This window comes from Balearica regulorum, chromosome 18 (assembly GCF_011004875.1).
Source record: "Balearica regulorum gibbericeps isolate bBalReg1 chromosome 18, bBalReg1.pri, whole genome shotgun sequence".
Classification (NCBI taxonomy): domain Eukaryota; kingdom Metazoa; phylum Chordata; class Aves; order Gruiformes; family Gruidae; genus Balearica; species Balearica regulorum.
Genome location: NC_046201.1, coordinates 422,240 through 443,308, shown reverse-complemented (window position 1 = coordinate 443,308; position 21,069 = coordinate 422,240). Strand labels below are relative to the sequence as shown.

Genomic DNA, 21,069 nt, shown 5'->3' with positions numbered 1-21,069 from the left:
GGGGAGAGGTGTCTTCCTCGGTCTGCGGAGACGGTTGGGGGGGGGGGGGATGGCAACCGTACTTCTGGAGCACGGGGGCGGCGCGGCAGCTCCCCCGCGCCGCTCCCGCGGCGCGGGGGAGCTGCCGCGACGCCCCCGTGCTCGTCGCGATAGCCCCGGACTCGTCGCGATAGCCCCGGACTCGTCGCGATAGCCCCGGGTACCGTGGGTGGGGAGGGGGCGTGGTTTCTTTTGTGGGTGGGCGTGGCTTGTGTTGGAGGGGCGTGGTTTGTGCTGGAGGGGCGTGGCGTTGACCCGCGAGGGGGCGTGTCTTAGCGTTAGAACGGCTCCTGATGGCGGAGCGGCGCGTGTCGCGCTGGTACTTCGGCGGCCTCGCGTCGTGCGGCGCCGCTTGCTGCACCCACCCGTTGGATTTGCTGAAGGTGAGGGGAAGAAAGGGGGGGTGGGTGGGTGGTGGAAAAGGGCGGGAATGGTTGTGAGGAGATGGGGATCCGCTGTGAATAAATGGCTTTCGGGTTCCAGAGAGCGGCTGCCGGGGAAACAGCTGCCCGCGGTGGAAGGAGGGGGGGGGCGGGCGCCGGTTCTGAGGGACCGGTTGGTGGGTGTGAGAGGATTGAGAGGGGAGGGACGCGGCTCCTGGGCTGTAGGGCCCGGGGTTACGGCGGTGAGGGGAGGTGGCTGTGGGGCCCGGGGTTACGGTGGTGAGGGGACAGGGCTGAGGGGACGCGGGCCCGGCCCAGGGGTATGGCGGTGAGGGGACAGGGGCAGGGGGGGAGGCGGCTGTGGGGCCCAGGGCCACGGCGGTGAGGGGACAGGGGTGGGGGGGAGGTGGCTGAGGGGACGCAGGTCTGGCCCAGGGGCAGGTGCAGACGTGTGGGGGGGACGTGGCTCGGGACTGTGGGGCTGAGAGCTCTGGGGAGCTGGGGGTGCGGGGGCCGTGGAGGACATCCTGCCCAGGCCTCTGCGCGAGGCATAGCGGTGGCCCCAGGGCCCGCGACGTTGGATGCAGGCCTACTGGACTCTGCGTCCTCAGGCCAAGATGTCACCTAGGCGCCGCGGATGGCCTGGCATCCCCGCTCCCACACAAAGAGCGCCGCGCGCAGCCCTGCGCTGCCAGCACCCACGGACGGGGCGAATGCCAGCGCTGCCCGGAGCCTTGTGTGCCTGCCAAACAACGACAAGCCTGGCAGCCAGGCAGGCTGCAGAGGGGGAGCAGGAGAGCCAGCCCAGGCTAGGTCCTGCCGTGCCCGGGGCTGTGCCCGTGGGTGAGGCTCAGGACAGGCAGCCCCTTCCCACCCCACTGCATGGAGAGAGGGGAAGATGTGCCGGGGAGAGGCCCGGGAGAGGAGCCAGCACTGGCAGGGGGATGCCACTTCCCCAGTGCTCAGCCTGTTGCCGTGCCCAGCTGGCCCTGACTGCCCAGTGGAGGTGGCTGGCAGCCTGTGGGAGCTCGTGTAGGATGCCCTGGCAAGGCGCTAAGAAGGGGAATTAGTCTGGCACATGCCACTAGGTCTGTCTCTGAGCCAGCATGATGGCTGTGACTTTTGGGCTGCGTCCCTGCGGATGTGTAGCCCCTGCGTGCCCTGCGGCCGTGAGCAGCCCAGGCTAGCCAGCTGTTTTTGCCAGAGGGTTCACACCTAAATATTGAACACAGACCTGCCTTTGGCCCAGAGCACCCCCACAGTGAGGGCTGGTGCCAGGTGTGGGGAAGCACGAGGGGCCTCAGGGTCTGGCAGGGCAAGGGGCCAAGGCTGCTTCGCCACACCTCTGGACCTTGGCCCCCAAGGGAGGCCCAAGCCAGTCCGGCTGGAGAGTGCTCGTGCCCCTGCCGGAACCCCTGAGCTGGTACTGCGCAGCTACTGGCCGCCCACGGGCTGCCTGCCCTGCAGCAGTGACCGCAGTGCTGGCCAGCCCCTCCCCTGCCCGCCTGCCTGCTTCCAGGCGTGGCCCTGGTGTACCTGCCTGCCTGCCCGCCCAATCCCTCTGCCCGGCAGCCACTCGCCCAGCTCCCTGGTGCACCACGAGCTCTGGCCCTGACATCTGAAATCCAGCTGCTGGGGTCGAAGGCAGGCCCCTTCCCTGCCCCCCGCTGCTGCCCTGCACGGGAGACAGAGGCTGTTCCCAGCGTCCTGCTGCGTGTCCCACGCCCTGGCCGTGCCGGGGCTTCTGTAGTGGGAGCCAGGCCTGGTCCCCTGCCAGCGGCCCTTTGCTCTCTCTAGTTTTATCTCCGGAGGCCTTTGACCCACATGTGATCTTTGCAGCGTGGTGCACTCAGAACATGCTCTGGCCAACACGGCACCTCTGTCCCAGCCAGCACCTGTGCGGTCCACCGCTTCCTCTGGTGGTGGTGGGGAGGGGAGCACCCAGACACCCGGGCTGTGCCTGGCTGTGGCAGGGAGCAGTTTGGAGCTGGTGAGCAGGGCTGCAGGGCTGTCTTCCTGCGTCTGAGGAGGAGGGGGAAGTTACTTCGGGAGGCCTGCTGCCTCGTGTGGCGAGCGTGTAGGGCAGCAGGAGGTCATGAACACACCAGCCCTGTTGTGTTCCCTCTGAGCAAACCTGCACTGGTTGCTCGCTTGCTCACGTGCTTCTGGATCCTCCCCGCCCCAACATGGCCCAGGGCTTTTCTTGGAGGAGCAGACGCTACAACTTCATCTTGGGGCGTGCTGTTGAGGTCACAGAGCTGGGCAGGCGCCTGGGAGGGACTGTGGGCAGGTGCCTTGGCACTCCCCCTTCTCTTGCCAGCCTCCACCACTCTGACGCCGGCCTGGGCCAGTGTCCAAGTACCACTTAGGTGCGAGGAGCCTGGAGCTATTGCTGTTTGCACGGAAGCTTCTGTGGGAGTGCTAACGAGTTACTCTGACAAGCACTTGGAGTGGCCGTCCCTGCTCTGCTGCCCTGCACTCTCCCATTTCTGCCCAGCACTGGGCTGGTGCACTGATGCTGCTGGACTCTGCCCCAGGTCCACCTGCAGACGCAGCAGGAGGTGAAGATGCGGATGATGGGGATGGCGATGCGTGTGATCCGCACTGACGGCTTCCTGGCTCTCTACAACGGGCTCAGTGCCTCGCTGTGCCGGCAGGTGAGTGCCACCATGCCCTGACAGCCTCTGGTCCCCCGAGGCCAGCATGGAGCTCCTGCTGCGTGGCGCTGCCCTCCCTGTCTGGCAGCTGGGCTGGAGCTGACAGGCTGCCCTGAGCCGTGGGGGCCAAGGAGGCGGGTGACCAGTGGGACACCGCGGCTCATCCTTCCTTTCCTCCAGATGACGTATTCCTTGACTCGCTTTGCCATCTACGAGACCGCAAGGGACCGCTTGGGCCAGGGCAGTCAGGGGCCTCCCCCCTTCTACCAGAAGGTGCTGCTGGGTGCAGTGGGAGGTGAGTGAGGGAGAGGGTCCTCAGCCCTGGGCTCCCTTGGGCTGGAGGAGCCCCCTGACCCCAAACTCTTCTTTGGCCGCAGGTTTTACTGGCGGGTTCGTGGGGACCCCAGCAGACATGGTGAACGTCAGGTCAGTTCTGCCCGCACCCTGCTGCTGATGATGAGGGAGGCTTGTGGCTGGTGTGCGGCAGCAGTTGGGATGGTGGGGCGCTCCCTGCGTTCCTGACGTCTCTCCTGACCAGGCTGCCCCGTGGTTAGTGGCCCAGCCCCGGTGGGGAGCTCTGTGTCCCGGCGGGCAGCTCTGTATCTGGCAGGCCCAGAGTGTGACAGGCCAGGGGCAGGCTTGCTCCGGGCCCCCGGTGCTGGGGGGGCAGCGGGGCACTGGCCCCCGCCTTACCCCGTGGTGCTCTGCTTTCCAGGATGCAGAACGACGTGAAGCAGCCGCCCTCGCTGCGGCGCAAGTGAGTGGGGGGCCGGGGCTCCCGGGGGGACCGGGGCGGTGGGCGGGGGCTCCCGGGGGGACCGGGGCGGCGGGCGGGGGCTCCCGGGGGGTCCGTGTGGCCGCGGGAGGGCAGCAGCGCACCGGCGGCGGGACCCCGTGCCCGGGGTCGGCGGGGCTGTGGCCGCGGCCCCGGAGCTGCAGCTGCCCACTCGGGGTGCTGGTGCTGCCGGGGAGCCACAGACCCTCACACCTTCCCCTCTCGCTCCTTCCAGCTATTCCCATGCCCTGGACGGCATGTACCGTGTCCTCCGGGAAGGTGAGGCCGTGCCAGCCGGGGTAGGGTGAGCCCGCCTGGGGTGTCCTCGCTGACACTGGGAAACCATGGCAGGAGTGGCCCAGGGAGCTCCGTCTGCGAGCTGCCGCGGGTGTTTGCTCAGCCGGGGCAGGGAGAGGGGACGGAGGGTGGCCAGGGGAGCCCAGGGCCAGGCAGGGCCCAGCAACTCTGCAACATCTGGCTGGGGCATGAGCCAGGCAGGGCCTGGCAGCCTGCCTGTACTCAGGTGGAAAAGAGAGACCTGCCGGGAGCCGCTATGAAAAAGTGCAAGAGGGTGGAGCAGGTGGGAAGGGGAATGAACAGCAGCAGGGAGCAGGTGGGGCTGTTCTGAAGGATTCTCCTTCTCTGCAGCATATTTGCTGTTGTGTGTTTTAAGCACTGTTGTATGAGGAATCTGGGACACAGAGCGGGCAGGGAAGGAGGCTCCCGGGGGGAAGGGAGTGCGAGTAATGTCCCAGGCCTGTGCTGATCCAAATCTGTCTGTCCACAGAGGGCTTGAAGAAACTCTTCTCGGGAGCTACGATGGCATCCAGCCGAGGGGCCTTAGTCACCGTTGGGCAGGTAGGACATCTCTCCTGGGCAGTAGGTGCCCGGGATAGTCCCTGGTGTGGTGAGGAGGGGGGACGCGTCACTAATACGCCATGTCTCTGCAGCTCTCCTGCTATGACCAGGCCAAGCAGCTGGTTCTCACAACTGGGTTGCTGTCAGACAACATCTTCACTCACTTCCTGGCCAGCTTCATCGCTGTGAGCAGGGCTGGGGCTGGGTTTGCCTGCAACTGGGCTCGGGACCCCAGGCTGGGGCTGCCAGAGCTGCCTCTTGGGACTCTGATGAAGCAGGGCCGGGCACAGAGGCTGCTGTGGGGCTCCCAGCATGGGGTTGGGCACAGGCAGGGCTCTTGGTCTCTCCAGTGACCGTGGCGGTCACTGGCACCTGGGTGTCCTCTGTGAGCTGGAGCTGCTGACCCCGCTGGCTCTCCCCAGGGCGGATGCGCCACGTTCCTGTGCCAGCCCTTGGATGTGCTCAAGACCCGCCTCATGAACTCCCAGGGCGAGTACCGGGTGAGTAGCCCGTCCTGCCCACCTCGCTGCTGCCAGTCCTGTCCCCTTTGCGCACTGGCCTCCGCCTCCTGCTGCCTCCTCACCTCTCTCCTCCTCGCTCCAGGGTGTTGCCCACTGTGCCATGGAAACTGCCAAGCTTGGCCCCCTCGCCTTCTACAAGGTACCTGGCCGAGGACGCGTGGGACGGACTGGAGGGTGTAGTGTGGGGAGAGTAGGCCAGGCTGGGAGCAGAGGTTAAAGTCTAGAAGGGTTCTGGGGCAGGAGCCTTCCAGGCTCTGCTGCCGGCAGCCTGACTGCTTCCTGCGTCAGGCCTTCATCCGCCAGTCCTCGGCTTGGCCCTAGAGCGTTGCGAGCCTTGGCCTCTTCTGGGCTTGCGGCCTGGGTGCAGGCACTGCAGCAGCTGCCTTGTTGCACCCCTTGGGTTTCCAGACAGGAGTGCAGGTACGGGCAGCGGTGCTCCAGCACTCGTTGCATGTTACTGGCCAGCAGACGCTGGTCACCTCTTGGGCCCTACACGCCCAGGCTTGGTGCAGTCACCTATACGTTCAGTCTCACTCCTGGGAGGGCCCCTGTAAAGGGGTTTCAAACCCAAGGTTTCTTCCAGATGCTGCCAGTCAGGCATTTTCCCTGTTACAGCCCGTCTGCTCATCTTCCCCAGGCAGCGTCCAACCCTCTTGTGAACCAGGGGCTGTGGGATCTGACCCAGGCTTCTACTGAGATTCTGCCTACGCAGTGGTGATGCCAGCACTGATGTGTTTGGGGGCAGATGCATGATGCTGAGATCTGTGTGCATAGCAATGGCTGCGGTGCCTTCCTCACCGCTGTGGCAGTCTCTGCCTCCCACTAAGGCCCCAGCTCCTCGGAGCTCCTGCTGCATGCCCAGCCAGCTGCTCCCCCGTGCTTTCAAGCTCATGCCGCTCCCTGTGGGGTGGGCTGCTGGGCACCTTTGGCCCCGACGGGGAAGCCCAGGGCCAGGCACACACTGACTCTCCCCATTCTCACTGTTCCCTTCCAGGGCTTCGTTCCTGCTGCCATCCGGCTCATTCCTCACACCGTCCTCACCTTTGTCTTCCTGGAACAGCTGCGCAAATATTTTGGGATCAAAGTGATTACCTGAGTATGAGGGACAGGACCCTGCCTCACCCCAGGGGGGTGAGCGTGTGGGTCACTGCTGAGATCCCAGAACCCCTCTCTGCTGTCTGAGGCCAGCGCCGCTCCTCCGACCCCTTGTCCCCACTCCTGTGCCTTGCCAGTGCCTATGGCCAGCCAGTTCCAGGCTCCCTTTTCCTCTCTCACCCCCATTCTCAGCATCTCCGTTACCTCTGGTCTATTCTTGGGCCTCCTGTCCCCTCTGCACTGTTGGTTTGGGGTGTTTTTGCTGTTTTCCCACTGCTCTACTGGCCACAAATTCTGTCCTTACTTCCCTCAGCCCTGTCCCTTATGGGCCGCACTGTCCTGGGGGGATGGGGGATCTGGCCTTCTGGCTCCATGCCTGGTCACCGAGCCCATGGGGCTGGGGGGGCCAGTTCCACCTCTGATCACGCTGCAGCGGGGTCCGTGCCGGGGACAGCAGGGCGCAGGGCTGGCTCTCTCTCCTGCGAGCAGCAAAGGGAGACGAAGGTTTAGCGCAGCAAGGCCCTACCCTCCACCCTTAGCGCTTCTGGCCCACATGCTCCTCCGCTGACCCCAGCACAGCCTGGCATCCCCACTCTGCTTCCCAGCCTCCCCAAAGGCACCCTGCTTCTGCTTGGCCAAAACTCACCAGCGCCCGACGGCTGCTGAGCTCCTCAGGGATTGTGCCTCGTACCAATGATGACAGAGAACGGATCCCGTGGGCGAGGGGCAGCCGCTCGGCTGCCCTGCCCTGTTGGCCAGGTACGGGCTGGAGCCCTCCGTGCCAGGGCTGCCCTCGCCTGCGGCAAGGCCGGCAGCAGCACCACTGTTCCCCGGCTGGGGCCAGGCAGCGCCTGCTCGAGGACCCGGCGCTCACTTGCCTGCGGCGCACTCACCCACCAGACCCGGCCTCGGGTGGGGGCATCCATCCATCACCGCTCCCCAGCCTCACCGGCCCCACTGCCTCGAGTGCCCCATGGTCCCCCCCACCCTGCACTGCCCTGCGCGTGGGGGCTGCAGGCACCAGCCCCTCTGCCCTGTGCACCCCTGTGCGTGGTGGCCCCGAGGGATCAAAGAACTGGAATATCTGTGACCTTAATATATAATAAACAGTGGAACAAGCACAGGGCCTGGTGTCCTGCTTGGGGGGGCGGAGGGGGATGCTGTGCTCCTTCCTGCTGTGGGAGGGCTCGGGCTGGGAGCTGAGCTCTCCAGAAGTGGAGGGAGGAGGGTAAGGCTCGTCCCCCTCGGCACCGTGCCGAGCAGGGGGATCTGCACCCCGTTCTGTGCCCCAAGGCCTGGCCCTCAGGGTGTGTGCGCCCAGCGTGCCCCCCCCCCCCCCAGCCCCAAGGAGCTGCGGGCTGGGCTCCCCAACCAGCCCTGCTCCGAGCTGTGCCCGGTCTCAGCTGAGCGGGCAGCCCCTGGGCAGAGCTGTGCCGAGGGTGTCTGCCTGCCTCCGCCTCTTTGCCGGAGCTGCCTCCTGGATGTGACACTAATTGGGCTCCAGCAGGCGGAACGGAGCCAGCCTGGGACAGCAGAGAAGTGAAGGCTCGTCACCTTAACGAAGTCTAATGATGCTGGCTGGCATCGCTGCTTTGTTCCTGTGCCTGGCCCCATGTGAGAGCCGTGGGCAGGTGAGTGTGGGGCGAGCTGAGCCCTCCTTCCTCGCGAGGGGCTGGGGGCTGCCTGGCCCTGGCCGGGCTGCGGTGGCTTGTCCCCCCGGCCACCCCAGCACCGCTTCCAGGGCTGACGGGTGCTGCTCTGTGCCCGTGCAAAAGGCCAACAGGGAGCAGGAGAGCGATGGAGCCGCAGGGCCCTGCCCCAGCCTGCCATCACCTTCCAGTGGCACGGAGCCCTGCCAAGGGGGCCGTTCCAGCTGGGCCACGGTCCCACCGGCTGCACCAGGCACTCACATACATTCTTCTTCCATCCCTTAGGCAGCTGAGCTGCGCTGTGGCCACGCCGGCAGGACACCATGTGCCAGACACAGCCTGGAGCACGGAGCGTCCAGCAGCTGCACGGTGCGGGAGCGCTTCTTATCTCTGAGGATCGGAAAACAAGAGGCCTTGGACTGTCAACAGCCCGTTGCCAGCAGTGTGTGTGCTCACTGGCCCCTCTGTGTTTAGCTGACGGGCCCCTCCTGGTCTCATCCTGCCCTCTGCCCGGGCCTCTGCCCGCCCCCGGGCAGCGTGCCGAGCCCCAGGCCCTGCTGCCCAGAGGGGCTCCCACAGGTCACCCCTCTGCCCACTCCGGGCAGGGCTGGGGGCGGCCGGTCCTCCCTGTCCACAGCCTCCTCCCGACCCGGGGGGGTGCGGGGGCTGTCTCCAGGGGGGCAGCCAGCAGCCCAACCGCCCCGGCGCTGGCGAGGCACCTGCGAGCCCCCAGCGTGTGCCCGGGCCGCTCCGTCCGCCCCCGCAGGGGCTTCCAGCGAGCGGGCGACGGAGCAGAGCGGGACCCGGCGGGCGGCACCAGCTGGGGGGCTCCGGGGAGCCGGGCGCTGCCGCTGGCCCCGGGGGCCGGGCTGGCCGGGCTCCAGGTGGGAGGACGCTCGGTGTCCCGGAGCTGCCGCAGCCCGCACGGCCGCCACGGCTGTGGGCCCAAGGTAAATATGTCTGTGCCCAACGGCAGGGGCAGCGCAGCGGGTGGGCTGCTGGCATCCCCGCGGCCGGGGCTCTGCCCGGGCCACGGTCCAGCGCCGGACCCGGGGGCTCGGGGGGTGCCCAGGGCATTTGCTGCCGCGCCGGGCTGTGTTTACCTGGTCGTGCTGCAGCAGGACAGCGTGCGGCAAACACGGACCCGTCACCGCCAGCGGCGGCCGGACCGAGGGGGTCGAGGCAGCTCCCGGCGGCGCGGCAGAGGTTTGTCCGGCTCCTCAAGAGGGGCGAGCCCCGCTCCCGCGGCAGGAGCTGCCGGCTCCGCGCACAGGCAGGGCGGGACCGGGGCCGGGGCGGGGGGGGGGGACACACAGCGCCGGGAAACCCCCGGGGACCGCAGGAGAGCCCCGAGCCCCCGCCGCCTCGCTGGGGCCGAGGGAACCTTCCCGGGGCACCGCGCCCTCGGGGGCCCGTGCGGTCCAGCTGCCCCCCGCCGCTCAGCCCCCCCCGTCCCCGCCGGCGAGCCGAGCCGGTGCCCGGGAGCGGGGCGGGGCGGAGGAGCTGGCGGCGGGGACAAGCGCCGGCGCCCCCGCAAGCAACCGGGAGCGGCCGCCGGTGATGCGGGGCCGGGAGGGCAGCGCCGTGCCGAGCACCCGGGGCCGGCGGCGTCGGGCGGGGCGGGGGGCACCGGGCTGCGCCCCCCCCGTGCCGGCGGGAGGAGCGGGGCGGTGGGACGCGGCTCCCCGCCCGCGGTCCCTCCCTCCGCACCGATCCCTCCCCCCGAGCCGCCAAAGCCGCCGCCGCCGCGGCTCCGGCAAAAGTTTTCGTCGGAGCGGCCGAGCGCGCCGGTCCCGGTCCCCGCCAGCACCGAGATGCGCCCGGGAGCCGCCGCGCGCCCAGCCCCGACAGGTACCGGGAAGCGGGGGGAGGAGGGAGGGGAGCGCCCATCCCCGCGGTCTCTGGGCTCCCCGTCCGGCGGGATGCCGCTCGCCCCGTCGCGCGGATGCGGACTCGGCTCGCGGTTGCGCATCCCCGGGGCCGCGGTTTGAGCCCCGGGAGTCCGGAGCAGCAGCTCCCACAGCCGTCCCGGTGCTCCTCGGCAAGGGGCGTCCTGGGCCGGGGATGTCCCGGCTGGGCCGTGCCCGGTCCCAGCCTGAGCCGCTGCCTCCAGCATCCCCGGGAAGGGGCTCTGCTGTTGGGCATCTCCGCACCCCTGGGTGCTGCCGTGGCTGTTGTCAGCCCCGGGCGAGGGATGTCAGCCCCGGGCGAGGGATATCAGCGGGGCTCCGACACACTGGGAGCATCTCCCTGAAAAGCCCCTCGCCGGGGTGGTGCCCGCTGGGTCTCCCTGCCGTGGGCACAGCAGTGCCTGCGGCTTTCTTGCCGAGGGGCGGAAGGAGGGGACACTTTTCCACCCTTTCCAGCGCTCCCCAAGCTCTCTGGGTGTTGCAGGGGCCCATTGCGAGTGCCCTTTGTGACTCTGTCCCAAGCTCTGCTGTGTCAACACGGTGTTGGTAAATGGCTTTGTTTAACCAGGACATGTTGGGTATGTGACCTTGCCGCCCTCGTGGTTGCAAGCGCATCTCCAAAGCGGCTGCCGAGATCACCTCTGCCTGGCGTTGCGCTTCCAGCCAGGCAGCTCCCTCCGGGCGGCAAAGGAGAGCAGGGCACGCTGGTGCCAGTCCGTCCCCCCTTGAGCCGTGGTGGCTGGATGGGCAGAGGACGGGGCATCTACTGCTGCCCAGCCAGCGGTGCTGAGCGTGGGTCTGCCCAGCGCCTCGCCCTGCACCCTGTAATGCAGCTGCCTTGCCCCACGCAGCACTCAGCAGCATGTGTTGTGGGTGTCCTGACCCATTCCAAATTCAGTGGATGCCCCTGCGATTTCCTTGGCTTTATCTGTGCATCAGCAGGACAATTCAGGGCCTGCAGGACCCCTCCTCGGCGTGTTAGTGCTGCCCCAGCTGCCAGCTCCTGTCCTTCCCACCAATCCCCGCTCCTTTCCGCACGCTGTGGTGCAGATTTTTTTTTTATGTTCTGTTGCCTGGAGAGGGAAAAAGAAAAAAGGCTAAATGGAGAAGAGGCAAAATGTGGATTAAAAATAGTTAATGAAAAAATGTGACCGCAAGCCCTGATCAGCAGTGCAGGGCTGAGACCAGCTGCTGAGCGCAGCGCTGCTCATGCACCTCACTGTGCCAGGCAGAGGCAAAGGCAGAGGCAAAAGCAGGGTCTGGGCAAACCAGATGCAAGGGAGATGGGACGGCCGCTCCACTTCATCCCCCTGTGCTCCTCCGTTGCATCCTGCCCTGTCCCGCATCCCCCGTGGCCTGAGCCCCTGTCCTTGTCTGTCTATCCCAGCCCAGGGGGTCTGGGGAACTTGGCTGTGAGCAGCAGGCGCCAGCAGACGGCTGGGGACGAGTGCCGTGCCCAGGTGCTGCCGGTGCCTCAGGACAGGGAGGGACCCTGCCAGGACCCCTGCCAGGACGGGCTGCTGTGCTCAGTGTCACTCGCACATCTGCACCGTGGCAGGGGAGGGTTTGAGCTCGCTCCTCGGTGAGGGACCAGGAGGTTGTCCCAAGCTGCATGATGACTGCAGTGTTCGTTCGTGACATGAGCTGTTCTGGGAAGGTGGGCGCTGAGCTCCCGGTGCAGGCATACGTGCACACATCCCTGTCTGCACTGACCTTTTCCGAGGCTTTTCCCAGTCCTGTGCTTCCCCTGTGACACTCTAACCACACGTGTCACACTGTGTCTCTCATGCCATCCTCCTGTATTTCACGGTTTTTCATGCAATGTGATGAACAAGAAGAACCTGTTTTCCCGAGCCAGGACTGAGGTGCTGTGTGGCTCAGCATCCCCTCGTCAGAGCCTGCCGGGCAGCAAGGCTATTCGACCACTGCCGGGCTGCCGACCACACTCCCTCCCTGGTACGTGGCAGCTGTGGAAGACGCCCTTGACCGTCCCTTGCGGTAGCAGGGCGGTTGTAGAGGTGATGCAAAGAGCGTTCATCCTGATGGCACAGGGGCGAGTGTCATTTGTTTGCATCTTGTGTTGCAGTTGCAAAAACGTTGTCAGGCTTGGTTTAGGTTTTCTTGGTCCAAAGTGGCACAGAATCTGACATCGTTGGTGCCTGGTGACATTGGCTCACTCCGTGTGCTGCTGCTCAGGGTTTCCACAATCATGTAGCTCTGTGCAAACGAGCTGCCGTCTTGCAACGTGAGGGCTGCTCCAGGCAGTTCAGCAGCTCCTTGGCTGCCCGCGTTCCTTGTACTCGCTTCACGAGGTGGACGGGAGCAGTTGTGGGGAGCAGGAGGCACCCCCAAGCTCAGGGCAGGGACACAGGTGGGGACAGTGTGGGGTGTGGGCCAGACCTCCTGGGCCTCCCCACCACAGCCGTCTCCCCCCCCCCCCCCACTTATCCTGCTTGCCGTGATCCTGGGTGGAAAGTGGAGCAGCATCTGCGGGGCCAGGCTTGCGCTGGCATTGCATCAGCTCTGGCCCTGCACCGTCCCCTCCCCTGCCAAGTGCCGAAGCCCCTGCTGCGCTGGCTCGTAGCTCTGAGCTCAAAGCCAAGCCAGCCGTGGAAAGCGCTGCATTAGCGCACTGGGGGCTAATCCCCACGTTTGGAGGGCACGCAGCTCCCACCGCCGCCTCCTGAGCAAGTGGTGCGGTGCTGGGCGCAGGGCTGGGTTGCGGTGGGCTGCGCAAGCCTCCCGGCACTTGTACTGGGCTGTGGCTGTGCCAGGGTGCACCCAGGTCACGTTGCCGATGCCCATGAGTGTCCCGTGGAGGCTTCACCGAGCCGCTGATCCGTGCAGCAATCGGCCGCAGCGATCCCAGATGTGGAACTCGTTCCTTTGCACGTGTTGGTGGCAGCCAGAGCCGGGCTCTGGCCGGGGCAGCAAAATCCTCGGGGGAAGCCAACCTGGGTAGGAAGAGGAGAGCATCTCTTCCCTCGGGCAGGGCCTGGCACTCAGCCAGGGTCTGCGTGGGCACAGAGCTGCTGCAGGGCAGCGCAAGGGCTGCACACCCATGGGTGGGGGGGCAAAATCCCAACACAAGCCTTTTCCCATCCGTTCCCTATGGCTTGGTGCGATGCTGCAGCGAGTACTTGGCTCGCCACATGCCCTCCCCAGGCTGCACACCCCGGCCCCCCGCCTGCCAGCACACCCTGGGGCCGATGGCTGCCAGGCCATGAGCTGCAGGTCTGGGGGCCACAGGGAAGCTGGTCGGGGGGGGGGGTGTCCTTGCTTTGCCCCTGCTAATGCAGGGGCTGGCACCGCTGGCTCAGGAAGGGCTCGGCACAGGAACGCAGGTGCCAGCGACCACCTCACTCCCCCCACCCCAAGGGTAGATGACGGTGCCTGTGTCTGACGCCTCCAGCGCTGGGGCTGCCAGCATCGACCCCTTTCCACATGTGGGTGCAGCCGTCCCGGGGCTGGTTCCTCTTTCCCATCACGGGCATGAGGTCTTCCCTTCACTGCTGCGGCAGTGGAGCAGCGCCAGGTGTTTGCAGCCCAGCCTCCGCGGGGGTCAGCAGCCGCAGAGACGTGACACGGGAACACACCGCGTTGACCAATGCCAGCGTGGGGCAAAAGTCCCCTGCGTGCCCACTGCAGCGCGCCGCAGCCCCAGCAGACACATGCGCTCGTGTGCCGGGTACCCTCCACCAAGTGCCCACGGCTCGGTGTGGTGGGGGGATCCCCCACAAAGCCCGGCCCTGGCTGGGGGTGAGGTGCCAGGGCAGGAAAACGCGGCACCAGGAGCCGGTCGGGCATGGCAGGGTGAGGGGAGGTGGTGACATGGAGCTGGGTTCCTCCCGTGGTGCTGCCTCTGGCAGCAGTGGATGTGGCAGAGAGGGGCTCCCGGCACTGGCAGCCATGGCACGTCCGGCCAGCAGCAACCGCTGCTCCGAGCACTGTAGGCACTGATGCTGGGCAACGCCAGCTCCCCGGGAGGTGCTTGGTGCTGCCGGTGGTCCAAGCTGCCCCAGACCCTGCCATCCTGGCCATGCAGGGCCACTGCTCCTTCCTCCCTGCTGCTGCCTGTCTGTGCTGAACCAGGGACAACTGGTCCACAGCTACTCCTGCACGCCCATGGTGTCTGCTAGAAATAACCTGTGTCTCCGAGAGCGCGCCGTGGGGTGGCCGAGCTGCCGGGGGTCCCTCGCACCGCAGGGAATGGGAGGGCGGGCATGTTGCTGTGGCTGTGCATCACCACGGGCAGCTGGGGCAAAGGGCCTGGGCAGGGCCCTGCTGCGAAGCGGGGAGCCCCGTGCCGGAGGCGAGGAGCGTGACCGGCCCCGTGCGCCAGGACCCCTCACCCAGTGCAGTCTGCCCAGCTTGGCCACAGCAGGGCCCTGGGGCCGGGGGAGCGGCTGCCAGCCCAGGGGGGAGTCTAGGGCAGAGGCCTCCCCGCCGCTAAATCCCATTGCAGGCAGCTAAAAATAGAGACACCTCTGCCCCAAAGCTGCCCCCCCCGGCTGCAGCGAGGAGCTGGCAGCGAGTTTGCCGCTGACCTGCGGTGCCCGGGAGGAGTGTTTCCTCCCTGGACAGGGATGCTCGGGGCAGGGGCCAGGCACCGGGAGGTGCCCGTGGGGCTGGGCCATGGGCGGCAGCGGGATGGGGCAGGTGGGGATGTTGGCGGGGGGGCTGAGGGGGGGCTGAGGACAGGGATGCTGGTGTGAGCAGGTGGCTGGGGGGCACCCACTGAAGGTCCCTGTTCCCAGAGCCCACCCAGGGCGGTCTGTCCCAGGAGACAGTTCCTTCTGTCCTGGGACTGCCTAAATAAGGCGCGCGCCGGCAGGTCCAGCTCCCCGAGCCGCATCTGGAGCCCCACGCGCTGATTAATGAGCTTCTCAGGCAGCCGCTTGCGACATGGCGAGTGGGTCTGCATGGAGGAAACACGACTTTCCCAGGGATAAAAATAGACATGGGCAGAGCGGCGAGCCCTGGGAGCGGTGGCTGGTCGGGGAGCGCGGCACTCCGGCCGGTGTCTGGGGGGAGGCTGGGGGCGGGGGGGGTGTGTGTTGATGCCGCAGTGTCTGCGGTGGCACCAGCAGTACTGTCTGTTCTGTCCCCGTCATCCCTCCCGCTCGGCTGCCCTCACCCCACACAGCCATGCCGTGCCGTGCCGTGCCGTGCTGCTGCCATCAGAATGGCCCCTTGTCGGAAGAGCTGAAATCCCACTCAGGAGCCCCATAACCGGCTTAGGGGGATGGAGGGAATTACAGCGCCTCGTGAGCTGGGCTTTGCACAGGAGCTCCCAGGCACCATGTCAGATGAGGTGCCCTGTCGCTCGCTTGGGCGGGGGGCGATGGAGCCACGGCTGAGCTGGTCCCGGGGCCACGGCAACCCCACAAGCCGGGGATCCCTGTGGGTTAATGGTTAACCACCCTGGGGCTGGCAGCCATCCCTGCCCGCTCCCTGCCCACCTCCATCCCCGGGTGGGTGCTGCGGCTGGGCAGACCTGCAGGGCCAGGGACGGGAACAGGGCACCCTGAGAGCCACCCTGTGGGGCCATCCCGGGGCCTGGCCACCTCCACTGCTGGACACGGACCTGCCACGAGTGGTGGCGAGGAGGCGGTGGGGAGGGGAGGCAGCCCAGGTGCCAACCCCTACCCCGAGAAGATGCTCAGGCATGAAGAGGGGTCCTGGCTGCCACCTGGTCCTGGGTTCTCGGGACTCAGCACCGGCACACTGCTGGGCACCAGCACCGGTGAGGGTTGGCCCCAGCCTGGGTCTGTGCGTGGGGGCAGGTGTTGTGGCACAAGGGTCTGCCCTGCACAGGGGTGATGTCCGGCACGTGGCCTCACTCCAGCCACACAGGGGCTGGGGAAAATGTGAGAGCTGGGGACCAGGGGCGGTCTGGTCTTGGCTCGGCGGGCAGAGGGGCGTCGTGGCTGCGGTTCCACAGCAGAAACAGCAGGTACCAGCAGCTCTTCAACCTAATGGGAAAAATGCACAAAGAACCAGCCGAACGTTAAAGCCAGGCGGGGTCGGGCAAGGACAGGGACAGAAGCACGGCGCCGTGACCAGGGACGGCTCTGCACTGGGGTGTCCTCCCCTCCCACACCCGCCTGCCCCTGGCTGCGTGTCCCCTGGCTCTGCCCCGGGATGGGTCCTGCCACCCGCGTCCCCGTGACCCAGCGTCTCGTGCAGGGTCACCCACGCGCCAGGGCCCTCCCCGCCAGGGCAGAGGAGCTGCCGAGGGCCGGTAGGAAGCCAGGCACCCCGCACTGCTCTCCATGCGGCTTGTGCCCTGGCAGAGGGATGTCCCAGCTGCGTCTCCTCAGCCTCCTGCTGCTGCTGCTCTGCTGCCAGGTAAGGACGAGCCATCCCACACGATGGTGGTCTGCCCCGCACCCAGCCCGCTGCCTGCCCCGAGCCGTCACCGAGCCATCCCTGCCCGCTATGGCATGCTGTGCAGAGGCCGCCGCCCTCTCCTGCCTGCCCTGCCATCCACATGGCGCGGCACAGCACGGCACGGCGCATTAGGCTGTGCTCACCCATGGTCATCCCCGAGCCGGGGTCGTTGCCCTCCTGGCACGGTGGCCCCGTGGGCAGGGCGTGGGTGACACTGCCTGATGCCCCCAGAGCCCCTCCGCCCAGATCACGGATTTCCTCTTTGAGAGCTGGAAGGCGTACAGTGAGGAGTGCCACCGCAACATGAGCCGCCTGCCCGCGCCCACAGGTGAGAGCTGGCGCGGTGTCCCAGCGGGGTGGGGACGGGGGACGAGATGGCGTGGGGCCCGGCCAAGGGCAAGGCCGAGGGCGCCGCCATGTCTCGTCCCGTCCCTCCACAGAGCTGGTCTGTAACCGCACCTTCGACAAGTTCTCCTGCTGGCCCGACACGCTGCCCAACAGCACCGCCAGCGTCCCTTGCCCCTCGTTCCTGCCCTGGTACCAGAAAGGTAATGGCTGGGGGGGTGTGGGGGAATGTGTGTGGGGGGGTGCATGCACGTGTGTGCAGGTGCTGCTCCAGGTGGTCACGCCTGGTCCGGTGCACACGGCGCTGGCTCCGGGGCCCCGCACGCCCCATGGCCCCGCTCCCCTCGCAGTGAAGCACAGACATGTCTTCAAGACCTGCGGGCCGGACGGGCAGTGGGTGACAGGCCCCCGGGGACAGTCCCTGCGCGATGCCACACAGTGCGAGCTCGACGCCGAGGACCTGGAGGCGCAGGTGGGCAGAGCTGGGGGGCAGCTGGTGCGGGGTCCCTGCCCAGCCCTGCCTGCCCCTGCCTTCACTTGCTCTGTCCCTCTTCAGGAAAAATTTGCCAAGACCTATGGCAGCTTCAAGGTGATGTACACCGTGGGCTACTCAGTGTCGCTCTGTGCACTGCTCCTCGCCCTGGCCCTGCTGCTGGGCTTCAGGTAGGGGCGCGGGCATGGCTGCCCGGCTGGGGGGGGCTGGTGGGGACTGTGTCGGGGGGGGGGTTGTGCATGGGGGGCCGGGGGGGGCCGTGCCACGGGCATGGGCACTGACAGCAGCTCCCCGCCTCTGCAGCAAGCTGCACTGCATGAGGAACTACATCCACATGAATCTCTTCGCCTCCTTCATACTGAAGGGCGTCTCCGTGCTGGTCATCGACGCCCTGCTCAAGACCCACTACAGCGACAAGATTGACGACTACAACGTGCACATTTGGCTGAGCGATGAGGTGAGCGATGGGGCCGGCAGGGCTGGGGGCACACGCAGTGCAGCAGCCCTGACCCCTGCCCCCAGGCGGCCGCGGGCTGCCGGGCAGCCACGGTCTTCATGCAGTATGGCATCGTGGCCAACTACTGCTGGCTGCTGGTGGAGGGCATCTACCTGCACAACCTCCTGGTGGTGGCCGTCTTCTCCGAGAGGAGCTACTTCACCCTCTACCTGTGCATTGGCTGGGGTGAGTGAGGGCAGACTAGATCCCCATCCCCCCCACCCTGTTCCCCGCCGCCCCTCACCTGCCGCCTGCCCACCTCCCCTCCAGGGGCGCCCATGCTGTTCCTCATCCCCTGGGTCGTTGTGAAATTCCTGTATGAAAACATCCAGTAAGTACCAGTCCCTGCAGCGGGTCAGCACCTGTGGGTGTGCAGGGCATGGGTGGGTGCGTGTGGGACACGTTGGGGGGTGGTGGAGATGGTGTGACAGCCCTGGAGAGGCTGCGCGCCATCGCCCTGTGCAAGTGGCAGGGTGCCAGGCCATGGTACTTGCTTAGCTGGGGCTGCCAATACCATGCCAGGCTCTAGCAGCCGCCCAGTCAAGGGGCTGCCCGGCTGTCCCCCTCCCCTCCCCTGCAGGTGCTGGACCACCAACAACAACATGGGCTTCTGGTGGATCCTTCGCTTTCCTGTGTTCCTGGCCATCCTGGTGAGTCCAGGGCTCTGGCTCTGCCCACCACAGCCCCTCACTTTGCATCTGCGAGGGCTCCACGCCTGCTGCGAAAGGGGCTGCCCTGCCTGCTCTGCCTGCCCCTGCCCTGCCCTTGCCAGCCCTGCCTCTGCCCTGCTCCTCACAGCTCACTCTGCTCCATTGCAGATCAACTTCTTCATCTTCATCCGCATCATCCAGATCCTCGTCTCCAAGCTCCGTGCGCACCAGATGCGCTACACTGACTACAAGTTCAGGTGGGTGGTGGGCACAGCCCTGACCCCACACGCCTGTGGTGCGCAGACTGGTGTGTGTATGTGTGTGCCTGTGCGTGCCCACCCTTGTGGCTCCCCCACTGACAAGCCCCTCTCCACGCAGGCTGGCCAAGTCCACACTGACACTGATCCCACTGCTGGGCATCCACGAGGTGGTCTTCGCCTTCGTCACAGATGAACATGCCCAGGGCACCCTGCGCTATGTCAAACTCTTCTTTGACCTCTTCCTGAGCTCCTTCCAGGTGAGTCCAGCCTCGCAGGGGACCGACCCTCTGTGAGGACCCTCCGTCTCGGGAGAGACGAGGACCAGGGCTGGAGCCGGAGTTCAGCTGCGCACCTCTCTCACCTCTCCCCCCTCCGTCCAGGGGATGCTGGTGGCCATTCTCTACTGCTTCGTCAACAAGGAGGTGAGTGGGACGGTGTGGGAGTGGGCAGCCAGGCGGGGGGCAGCCAGTGTGTGTGGGGCAACACTGACAGCGGCTGCACACAGGTGCAGGCAGAGCTGCTAAAGAGGTGGCAGCGCTGGAAGCTGGGGAAGGACCTGGCAGAGGAGTACAAGCACACCTACAGCCACGCACCCAGCGCCCGCAACGGTACCGGCAGCGCCTACGAGAAGCACCACCTGGTGAGCGGCTGCGCCAACGGGCTGGGGCGCAGCCCGGCCACCACGCGCCCCGGCACCCACTACCTCGAGAGGACCAGCCGCAGCACTGCCGAGCACCTCGCCCTGGGGGACCGGCACCACTGCTACGAGTTCCCCGAGACCACGTCCGAGAGCCACTTCTGAGCCCGCAGCCGGAGCGGGAGGACTGTGCCAGCCCCGCTGCTGCAGGCTGAGCCATCTGGGGCAGCCGCTGCCTCCGTCCCCGTCCAGGCGCTTTGCAGGCTGTGCGGGACCCTGCCTGCCCCGGTGAGGATGCCGCGCTGGACATGCGCAGGACAACAGATGTGGCTGGGCTGGCTGTGGGTGAGGCACAGGGATGTGACCTGGACCTCTGTGGGGAGGGAATCTGTGGGGCAGGGGGATCTGTGTGTGGGGTGGGATGGGGTGGGGGGTTTGTCCTATGGTGCTGCCCTTGTGCGCCTTCGAGACCGTTTGCGCAGTGCTGTAATTTATCTGTTGTAACTGTAAATAGGTGTGGGCCCGTGCCGGGCTGCAGAGCCAGCTCCGTGTGCGCCTCTCTGTCCAGAACCGGTGTCTGGGGTGTGGGGACTGGCGATGCTGTAGGCCCAGACTGTGCCCACAAACACCCACTGGTGATGACCACAGCCATGGGACAGGGAGCTGGGCCACTCAGCATGGATGGGCTGCAGCAGAATACAGCCCCGCTGCCTGTCCCACAGCCCCGCTGCCTGCCCTGTTGCCTGCCCCATGGCCCTGCGCAGGTGACCAAGGCAGACAGGAGGCAGCGGCTGCTGCAGTGCTGCCAGCTGGGGCTTCAGCTCCCGCCAGCACACGGCTTTCCTCTGGCCGCTAATCGGCTCTGTCCTCTCACTGCCAGGAGCCCTTAATTAAATCATTTGGCTCTGCCCGCCGGCACCCCCTCTCTCCTGGGAGCCGGCCCAGGCCACGGGCCGGGCAGTGGCTGCCGGCAGCACTGAGCACCGTGAGCAGCACCATAGGGTGAGGGGCTGTGGGTCCCCCTGTGCCGGTGGGCTGGGCTGCTGTCTGCAGTGGGGAGGGAGTGTGGTGGGCTGGCACCCTAAGAGGCTTGTGCCACGCACATGAGCACTAAGCCCGGATACCGCGGCTTTGGGCACCCCAACCGCCTGGTGTAGCAGGGATTAGCAGGCACACCTCCCCGGCCGGGGGCACCCTGCCCGACGGGTGGCGGCAGGACAGACACCCGCCCTGCCGTGACCCCCCTGCTGCCCCATGGGCCCTGGGTGCGGGGCACTGCCCGTCACCCGCTGCGGCTGGCCCCTCCTGGCCATGAGCAGATGATGGTCCCCAGCTGTCCAGGCCCCACGCGCAGCCCAGCACAGGGGACATGAAGATCATGGTGAGTTCTTGGAGCCGTGCCCCGGCAGCCATCGGCAGCCCCACGCAGTAAACAGCAGCGCTGGGCGGGTGGTCACCCCCCCTGCCAAATCCCACCCTGTCCCAGCATCGCCTGCACTGCCACAGCCCTCCCCGCCCATGCCGGCTGGCATAAGGGACAGCAGGAGCCACACTGTCTGCATGGGGGGTGGCGGGGTCCCAGACCACTGCAAGGGCGTCAGCAGGGCTGGCCATGGCGTGGGGAGGGCATGTCCACAGTGCCGGCCCCGGCTGTGCTGCGCTTGGCTCCCGGCAGCAGCGCCGTGTGGAGCACGCAGTAATTTCCCTCTGTTTACTTGACAACTCGCTGTCTGCCCTGGCCGAGCAGGGACCCGGCGTCCAGGGGCCAGTGCAGCACAGGCAGCGGGGACGTGGGGCACAGGGGTCTGGGCCTTGGTGCCAGGGGCTGCGAGCCTGTGGCAGCAACGCTGTGGGGCCACGGTAGCCATGGGGGAGCAGTGCTGAGTGGGCGAGGGGAGGGGAGCACAG

General features: G+C 66.9%; 2 protein-coding genes across 4 annotated transcripts; both read left to right on the top strand.

Annotated features, from left to right (window-relative positions):
* The first annotated feature begins 293 nt into the window (after window positions 1-293).
* On the top strand, window positions 294-7,449 carry SLC25A10 (solute carrier family 25 member 10). Of its 3 annotated transcripts, none has more exons than XM_075770541.1 (11): window positions 294-422; window positions 2,960-3,079; window positions 3,260-3,374; window positions 3,457-3,505; window positions 3,795-3,836; window positions 4,090-4,133; window positions 4,642-4,712; window positions 4,805-4,897; window positions 5,135-5,212; window positions 5,316-5,372; window positions 6,228-7,449. In XM_075770541.1, exons 1-11 carry the CDS (start codon window positions 333-335, stop codon window positions 6,327-6,329), a joined length of 861 nt encoding a protein of 286 aa, XP_075626656.1. In that variant the 5' UTR covers window positions 294-332; the 3' UTR covers window positions 6,330-7,449. The 3 variants fall into 3 exon arrangements, with proteins under 3 accessions (XP_075626656.1, XP_075626658.1, XP_075626657.1); XM_075770543.1 differs by having other exon boundaries at window positions 5,871-7,449; XM_075770542.1 differs by lacking the exon at window positions 6,228-7,449 and adding an exon at window positions 5,849-6,061.
* Window positions 7,450-9,692: 2,243 nt separating this feature from the next.
* On the top strand, window positions 9,693-19,551 carry GCGR (glucagon receptor). Its single transcript, XM_075770687.1, has 14 exons — window positions 9,693-9,828; window positions 16,077-16,238; window positions 16,512-16,608; window positions 16,721-16,828; window positions 16,976-17,097; window positions 17,182-17,288; window positions 17,422-17,575; window positions 17,641-17,800; window positions 17,885-17,945; window positions 18,195-18,264; window positions 18,433-18,521; window positions 18,643-18,781; window positions 18,905-18,946; window positions 19,030-19,551. Exons 2-14 carry the CDS (start codon window positions 16,188-16,190, stop codon window positions 19,324-19,326), a joined length of 1,497 nt encoding a protein of 498 aa, XP_075626802.1. The 5' UTR covers window positions 9,693-9,828; window positions 16,077-16,187; the 3' UTR covers window positions 19,327-19,551.
* Window positions 19,552-21,069: the final 1,518 nt, after the last annotated feature.